This window comes from Mytilus galloprovincialis, chromosome 6, assembly GCF_965363235.1.
Source record: "Mytilus galloprovincialis chromosome 6, xbMytGall1.hap1.1, whole genome shotgun sequence".
Lineage (NCBI taxonomy): Eukaryota > Metazoa > Mollusca > Bivalvia > Mytilida > Mytilidae > Mytilus > Mytilus galloprovincialis.
Genome location: NC_134843.1, coordinates 78797567 through 78806736, shown reverse-complemented (window position 1 = coordinate 78806736; position 9170 = coordinate 78797567). Strand labels below are relative to the sequence as shown.

At 34.9% G+C, this 9170-nt stretch overlaps 1 protein-coding gene across 1 annotated transcript; it reads left to right on the top strand.

Moving 5' to 3' along the window:
• The first annotated feature begins 454 nt into the window (after nt 1-454).
• Nucleotides 455-8954, top strand: LOC143080423 (ileal sodium/bile acid cotransporter-like). Its single transcript, XM_076256267.1, has 3 exons — nt 455-1210; nt 1654-1828; nt 5238-8954. Exons 1-3 carry the CDS (start codon nt 560-562, stop codon nt 5828-5830), a joined length of 1419 nt encoding a protein of 472 aa, XP_076112382.1. The 5' UTR covers nt 455-559; the 3' UTR covers nt 5831-8954.
• Nucleotides 8955-9170: the final 216 nt, after the last annotated feature.

The following is a 9170-nucleotide window of genomic DNA, read 5'->3' as shown; positions in this document are numbered from 1 at the left end:
CAATCTTTTTAGCAAATCCATTGGTTAATTGCAGGTTGGAACAATATACATCTTTTAGTAAACAATTGTTATCAGATTTGATCACATGCAACCAGAAGCCGTGATCCACCATTTTCTACATGTCAAAATATATATACAAGTCAGGAATGTAACAGTTGTTATCCATTCGTTTGATGTGTTTGAGCTTATACGGTTTTGCCATTTCATTAGGAGTTCCGAGTATTTTTGTAATTATATTTTTTACAAATCAGGGTTCTCGAATACTTATAAAAAGTATACAATAATGTATGTCAACGATCCAAGAGTAATTGCAGGGTTCATCGACATGCTGTTAAACACAATCAAAACATGCCAGAAATTCTCACTTCTTTTGTCCCAAATATGAGATGAAAATATAAATTGGATTTCACACGATAACTAAACAACAATGTAATCGTACATATGTTTGGACCGTGGTAAATTTAAGTTAAATTCTTGAACTATCTATTTTGTTAACCTCTTAAAAATTGTATAAAAAGAGGTCATGAATCGAAGTTAGCTCATTCAGGGAACTCTAGAAATGGAAGCATTGGTATTTATCAGTATCCTCATTTGTGCGATATTTCCATGTGCATCTTTACCATGGATGAATACAACCATAACAGATCAAGTACAAGCAGACATAAAATACCGTTTAAAAATAAGCCATCCCGGCATCATTGTGCTTTATACAAATGTACAATCTCAATCTATGTTGATGAATTACACTTTATTATGTGAGGAACTACGTACAATTACATTGGAAGCTCTTGCTAACGACAAGACTATGGTTGATGTGAGTTTAAAAGAGGAAATTATTCAATGTGGTAACAAAAGCTCGGAAATTAAAACGAGAAACAATTCCGTTTCTGATGAATTCAGCTATTATCATTATGGATCAATAACACTCCGTATGTCTGGTAAGAGATTAGGAAGGACGTATATTACTTTCAACTTGTATAATTCATCATCAACGGATAAGATTCTTGTCGGAAAGCAGAAATTTCCCTTGATTGTTCTCCGTAAAGAAGAACCAGCGTCAGAGATCTTCAAGTACATGATGTATATTGTCATGGTTATTGTCAACTTTGGATTTGGTTGTAAAACTGATTTGCAGGTAGTTAAAGAAACGTACAGAAAGCCTGTTGCACCAGCCATCGGAATTGGTTGCCAGCTTTTACTTATGCCAATGGTAATATAACATTAATGGGCCACAATAATATAAGACTAGTATATGTTAAAAAGAATAAATTCCGCACCATGTTTTGAAAACCACATTTGAAATACCGGTACTAGTATTTTAAAGATTGAAAGGCAAATAGAAAATATATTAAAATCACAATGATCAACAATGTAACACTATATTTTCCATTGACAATTATTGTATATAATCTGATCATCTTATTGGTGCTAAAATGTCTTTCTTAATGTGACGTTAAAATTCTTCATTCTTGTTCATCAAAATGCAGATGTATCCAACTCTCTTGGTTTTTAATAGGATTTAATAACTATGAAAACACATAAAAATTTACAGTGTTTCGTAAACGTTTTCAGTGTAAGGTAAAATATTTTGATTGGACATTAACTCCATGGAATCGTGTGAGATCTTTAATAACATATACGTATTCTTTTCAGATTGGTTACGGTATCGCTAAGTTAGTTACACCAGGGGACCCGTACATAGCACTTGGTATATTTATAGTATCCTGCTGCCCGGGAGGGGGTCAAAGTAACATCTTTAGCTACCTCCTTGGAGGAGACATATCATTGTCTGTTTCTTTGACTGCAGTCAGTATGATGCTTTCTTTTGGTATGTATATTCTGTATTATAATACATGTAGTATGTATCTGATAACATTTTATCTAAGATAATAGCTCGGTATCTACTGGATTAATTTTAGAAAACGTATAAGTCAGTACACATCCAACAGCTTTAGGAAATTGTGTTTTCATTTCAGAAAACATGTATCAGACCGACTTTATTGGATACCTGTTTCATTGGCAATCACACCGTATTTTCTATTTTTTTTTTTTTTTATCTTGGTCTAGTAGTTTAACAAATTAAAAGCTTGCTGTGTTAACTGATCAATGTATTGCTGTAATAACTTTTGGTTGCTAGTAAAAAGAATGGTGAACTACCATTTACTGTGTATTAAACGTACCCCCATTACATATACAGGTGTATGTGTTTTATCTGATAAACCAACGAACTCATTATCGGATTTTTTCCCCCAAAATCGCTGTAGTGTTAAGCCCTGGTCACAGCGAACCTACACTACGACACATCTATACAGCGCCACGACATGAAATTTGGTCAAATCGCGGGTCATCTGTGGTCGTCGTAATGCAGGGTTCACACATTGTCGATTGTTGCTCCCGTTTGATATCAGACAGCGATACGACACGAAAAGTGAAAAAGTTTGATTACTATCCTCAATTATCTGGAATGTCCTATCATTGTCTGAACGCAGTCGTTTAAGTTCGTAACAGATTCATATGGGTCGGGAAGGGTCCGAATAGTTCGGCGAAGCACCCCGACAGTTAGGTGCGTCCCGTAACATTCGGGGATACTCAGCCGATTAAGTCTAGTCGGATTACAATCGTGCCTATGTCGTGACAGTTTCTGCTGTATCGGATCAAAATCCTAACAATGTTCTGTGTATTCTGGACGGTGTCCTATGGAACGGGAATGATCTGGAGAAATTTGGCATTGCTGTTTGTCTGCCAATTGAGTCCAGATTGCATCCAGATCTTGTCGATTGCGAACCGTTTTTTGCCGAAACCGTTCCGGAACAGTCCCGTTATTAATACGAAGTTCGTCAATAATACCCACGTCAGAGTCCCGACAATTACAGAATACAATACGACTGAGACCAGACAAAGCCGTTTGCAATGCGATAGAGCGGACCGTGATAGGATTACGTTCCGACAGTACCTGATCATCCCGAGTATGCCGACAGTTTTCGAACGGATAACTTCCGTCAGCGTCGGTTCACTGTCTTGTCACTATCTGATCTCTGTTGGATTACATTCGGTAGAATCGGGACGCAGTCGTGACAGACTTGGTTGAATTTTACCTGGCGAAAGATACAAATCGGATTAGAAGCGGATATAGAACGGGATTATCGGGATAAATTCGCTTGGAAACGGTTGAATATCGACGCTTCCTGAACAATATCTGATTGTTGTCGTGATTAAAAAATTTTTTTACAAATTTTAATTAAAGTTTGAATTTCCATCCACGATTCATAGGATCTTGATCAGACTTTTAATAAATTTTAATCGGGAATGGTCCTGTCAAGGACGGCAGTAAAAATCGTGTATGTGTGATCCCAGCTTAACAAATTTTAATTAAAGTTTGAATTTTCATCCACGATTCACAGGATCTTGATCAGACTTTTGACAAATTTTAATCGGAAATGGTCCTGTCAAGAACGGCAGTAAAAATCGTGAATGTGTGACCCAAGCTTAACAAATTTGAATTAAAGTTTGAATTTTCATCCACGATTCATAGGATCTTGATCAGACTTTTGACAAATTTTAATCGGGAATGGTCCTGTCAAGGACGGCAGTAAAAATCGTGAATATGTGACCCTAGCTTAAGACAATCGCACGACAGTCGCACGATATTTTGAGCATCTTGGCGCTGTCATGTGTCGTGGGACAAAAATTGGACATGCACCTTTTTTGCTCTACGATGTTTTATCGTGTCACTGTCTTGTGGCTGTCGTGAAGATGTTTTACAATCGTTGTGCGATAAACACATTGTCGTGGGTATCAATATAATGCATTTTAATCAAACAATCGTCGCACGGCTGTCGTACGACAATCTCACGACTGTCGCAAGACACTCGTAATACAGTCGCACGATTGTCTCACGAATAACAAATTTCGCACGATGACCGCACAACATTGATTGTCTGTGGTACGACAGTGGTACGTTCGTCGTGCAACATATTTTCGTTGTATTTAGAAAAGCACAATTCGGCGGGAATGAATGTTTGGAAAATCATACCGTCTACCATTTAAACAAGACGGCCCTGCTGAATGGGCGCCTTGGTGGACTACAACAAGAGAAAAATATGGTCTTGTTAGAGTCGATTTGATCCCGTGAACATTATAGGAACCAGCGAAACGCCCGAAGTTGGTGGGTTAGGCCATGGATCGAACGTCGCCTGATGTGTGGGCAGTATAGTACGCTGATGTAAGAGTTGGAGAGGGAATCTGCCTGTGAATTCGTTGGATTCATGCTTATATAGCCTTGCATGTTTCAAGATCTTTTGTTGAGAGTTGCATCACAGTGGCACGATAGTGATACGACAGTAATACGCGCATCCCATGACATGAAAACCTGAAAAATAGCCCAAAACAACTCACGATTGTCGTACGATTATCGCACGACTGTCACAAGACCGACTTGCGACACACACACGTCAGTACAATTACATTTTTTTGTTCTGTCTTGTACCCATCGTGGAACCATCGTGAACATGTCGTAGCTGATGTGACTACTCGAAATATTTCTTTTGACATTTTGCACGACAGCGCCACGACAACTATTTTATAGATATTCCACGACAAAAAAAATCGTACGATCTGTTGGCTTAAGAATGCCTTAATAGCTATAACAAAACAAGACGGTATGGTATAATTGTCGGCAGTAAATAAAATATCCACGAAGACCTAAGACTAAAATGTGAAATTATAATATTGGTCACTCTGCAGCCATCGACAATGAGCCGAAAACAAAACAAAATCTATATCACACGCTTTGTGGTGACAAATGGTATAACAATCATATTCCTATTGTATTCAACATCTCACGAAATTTACCTGAATAGAAAGGAAAGTATTCATAAGTTATTAACTCGTGCACTATGTAGAATAGATTTGATTGAAGGAGAAGGTGGCCATATGGGTTGCGTTCAATATAGTAGCGGCTACGTAGTACTACGTAGATATTTGTCTATACTGAACGAGTAGCTAGCCTATATATAGCTAGCTGCTATCAATATCTATGTAGCAGTTAGGCTAGCTACATGTTCAATAGTCATAAATCTACGTAGCCTTATGTCGCCACTACGATATTGAATGCAACCATGGAGTTTTAATTGTTGTTTACAGAGTTTACACAGCCTTATTCAAATACATAAAAAAAAATATATATAAAATAAATCCACATTTTTCCAATTTCGAGTTGTTTTTTTTTTTCATTTCAGGAACAATGCCTCTATGGTTATTTACATTGGGCCAGGAAATTTCTACCAGTGCCGAAACAGAAATGCCATATCTGGAAGTTGTTACAACATTATTAATCCTGTTAATCCCACTCTTAATCGGAGTATTCATTCAGTACAAACTAACACGAATTCACAAGTTCATGTTGAAAATTCTTTTACCAATCACGATTGTCGCAGTTATTTTACTTCTTGTCACTGGACTCTACTCTAATTGGTACATTTTTGAAATGTTCAACGCTAAGATATTCCTTCCTGCGAGCATATTGCCATTAAGTGGTAATATTATAGCTGGTTTGATTTCATTGGTTGCTATGATGCCCTGGACACGTGTGAAAACTATCTCAATTGAAACAGGTTTGCAAAATACCGGAATTGCAATTTTGGTAATCATGTTTGCTTTTCCGCAACCAGAGGGTCTTATTGCCGTTGTTGTACCAATTGCTACTAGTATCATGACGCAACTGCCGCTTATTTCTGTAACGATTCCATACTTAATATACACAAGGTGTTATAGGAAACGAGATAAACCCGCGTCTGCTAAAGAAGAAGTAGTTAAAAACAATTCAAAGTGAAATGTCTGTGGAATTGAATAAAAATGCTTTTCTATGAAGTATAGAACTAGTAAATATGCTGACCCTCGGTTGCTTAGACTTTTATTATTATTAGGTTTTTCGTGTGTTATTTTATGGAATGTTTGTCTTTTCGTAGTTTTACTCTTTGATTACCATGGTGATGGGTTTATCGTCGACTTATGACTTTTGAGAGTCACTTTGGTATGTCATCTGTCTTTTTTTGCCTACTCAAACAAACACAATTAATATTGTTTTTGTTTTAAACAAATCTTTAGTATAATATTGCATTCCGCATTCATAATTATACTTTCTTCAAAGTTTTCTTTCTTTTTTGTTTACCGTTTAGCATATGAAATAAGGTGCAGCATGTACCACTATAGTAAAGAAACAAGAATCAGAATCACTTTGTATTGTTACTGCCTTCAAAATTTATCTATAATTTTCGCTAATGTACGTTGGTGCATGAAGCGAGAATAATATTCAAAGCGAGATAATTCTAGCGTTAGAATATGTAAGATACTTAGTCATAAGGTACTAGTCTTGTATTACAACTCCAGTTTCAAAACATGGAGGGAAACAAAATAGTCCATTTTTTTCTGAATTTTTTTCTGGACTCATTTTTTTCTGTTTGATTATAGGTTTATGCTGAATTGAAACATATAGATTTAAAAAAAATCTTGCATCATTTTGGGGATATCAATCCAGGAAAGTGGAAGGATATCATGTTTACTGGAAGTGGTGCGGCCTAGTAAAAACAGCAAACAGAAAGTAGAAAAAAATGTTTTGACTTCAGGGTTACGTAACTTTTATATTTTTCGTGGCATGACCCACTTTTTTTTCGATTAAATCACAATTTCACATTAGTACATACATGATATGAACATGAAATTTTTTTTTTATGTAGCATTTTTTATTTTTTTATTTTCAAAGATCAGCTGTTTAGCATGTAAGCCTATGGAGCAGTCAATTACAAGACTGCAACCATAAGCAAGTAATAATTGAGTAAGTACGTTTAATATAAAGTCTTCTTATATTTTTCCATCTGATGAGTTAAGCCTTTTTCAACTGATTTTTATAGTTCGTTCTTATGTTGTACTGTTATACCACTGTCCCAGGTTAGGGGAGGGTTGGGATCCCGCTAACATGTTTAACCCCGCCACATTATTTATGTATGTGCCTGTCCCAAGTCAGGAGCCTGTATATTCAGTGGTTGTCGTTTGTTTATGTGTTACATATTTGTTTTTCGTTCATTTTTTTTACATAATTAAGGCCGTTAGTTTTCTCGTTTGAATTGTTTTACATTGTCTTATGGGGGCCTTTTATAGCTGACTATGCGGTATGGGCTTTGCTCATTGTTGAAGGCCGTACGGTGACCTATAGTTGTTAATGTCTGTGTCATTTTGGTCTTTTGTGGATAGTTGTCTCATTGGCAATCATACCACATCTTCTTTTTTATAATATCGACATATATGAACATATTACAAAGAAACGTGAGCCTTGATGACCCTTTTAACCGACTTACTAAGCGCAAGCATATCCTTCGTTGCATTCGACCACATTTGTAAGCTAGAACTGCATTTAGTTGTGGTAAAAATCTAGAAACGACCAGGAACCAATTGTATAAAAATGTATGTTTTCGTTTGTGACAAACTCACCTAATAATCGATTGCTATGATATTCGCAGATGGGGATTAATTATTACCGTTTCAGTCATTCATATTAAAAATATTGGGAAAAATTACGTACTTATTAATTGTTTAAAGATATTTTTTGTCAGCCAAATTTTTCTTTTAAACGGATGACGTGAGAAGGAAATACTCCAAGGATTCGAGTTCATTTGCAAAATATCTAACACAAGGTTTGCGATAAAGGTCATTTATTCAGAAACCATAAAAACATAATACAACTGAATGTATGAACAATTATGTAATATTAAAACCCAAAACTGAATAAATGACAATAATTTGCAAAGGTGGGGAATAAATACCGCCACCCTCAATAACTAAATTACAAAATGTATAAACAAAAAAATATTGTACAATAAAAGATTGAAATCATCAGCATATGAAATTAAAAAATTTTAATTTAAAAAATAATACCTATAAATATAAATCTGTTAAAGAATCAAGGGAGTAGGTGGGTGGGAAATTAAAAATCTTCACTTTTCTTGAGAAAACTAAAATGGCGTCCGCTAGCATTCAGTGCAATTGCGAGACTGCTGGCTAATCAAAACACATGTGAAGAGATAATAGTTATCAAAGGTATCAGGATTATAATTTAGTACGCCAGACGCGCGTTTCGTCTACATAAGACTCATCAGTGACGATAACATGCGCCTAATCTTCATTGGTCGTTTAAATATCATTAAGCAATCATATTAGTAATTAATCTTGACCTTGATCGTGAGATGACCCTACTGATCTTTGCCTGTAATCAAAAACTTACAGACGACCCCATTCAAATTTACAGTTTCATATTACTCTTGATAAGAAAAATTTCCTGACAAAAATATTTTTATGTACCATAAAATGATTTTCTGAAACGCAGGTGTATTTGAGGAAGCACATTTCAATACGATACAGATGCATTTGCAAAATTTAGGTGTGGCGCTGCCCCCTTGCGAAAAGAAACAGGTCGCTATGGAAATAAAACTGTAAATGAAAGAGTTTGTTTTGTGCGTAATGATAAAATTGAAGATGAGAAACATGTAATATTAGATTGTCCTTTATATGCAGATTTACGTGAAAGTTTATTTAACGAAGTTAAAAGAAATAATGGTGATTTTAATATTTTATCTTGTGATAAGTTTATATATCTTTTTAAAAGTAATGATTGTTTTGATGTGGTTGCCAAGACCTGCTTTAATATTGTAAGTAGAAGAAAGGATTTTTTTATATGCTTGATTGATAATTATTTTTTTACATAACCGAGATATTGTATAGACGTGATAAATGTAGTTATATGGCTTTATTACATAGCGGAAATGTTTTATAGATATGATAAGTATATAGTTATAATTTATTTAGATTTCTATAGTCTCTCATAATTCTTTATAGAATGGCACTTGTATTTTAATTTATAAAATTACTGTTTATTTAATGTATATATTATAATGTTTGTATTACATGTAGTATATGTATTATAAGTCGTGAGACTCTAATAAAATATTGAATCTGAATTTATAAATCATATCCCATTGCTATTAATTAGATATACATTTTTTATATATATAATCTAGATTTATAATTATTGTAGGAAGTATCGAGAGCTAACAACACAGTTCTGGGCTAACATCAGTTTCTTTAATTTTTTTTCGAAAAAATAAGGATTTTCTTATCCC

Bases quoted from the DNA above. Each gene is read 5' to 3' on its own strand.
- LOC143080423 (XM_076256267.1), top strand. From the start codon at position 560: ATGGAAGCATTGGTATTTATCAGTATCCTCATTTGTGCGATATTTCCA. The intron at 1,211-1,653 runs GTAATATAACAT...TATTCTTTTCAG, and splicing joins AGCTTTTACTTATGCCAATG to ATTGGTTACGGTATCGCTAA. The intron at 1,829-5,237 runs GTATGTATATTC...TTTTCATTTCAG, and splicing joins CAGTATGATGCTTTCTTTTG to GAACAATGCCTCTATGGTTA.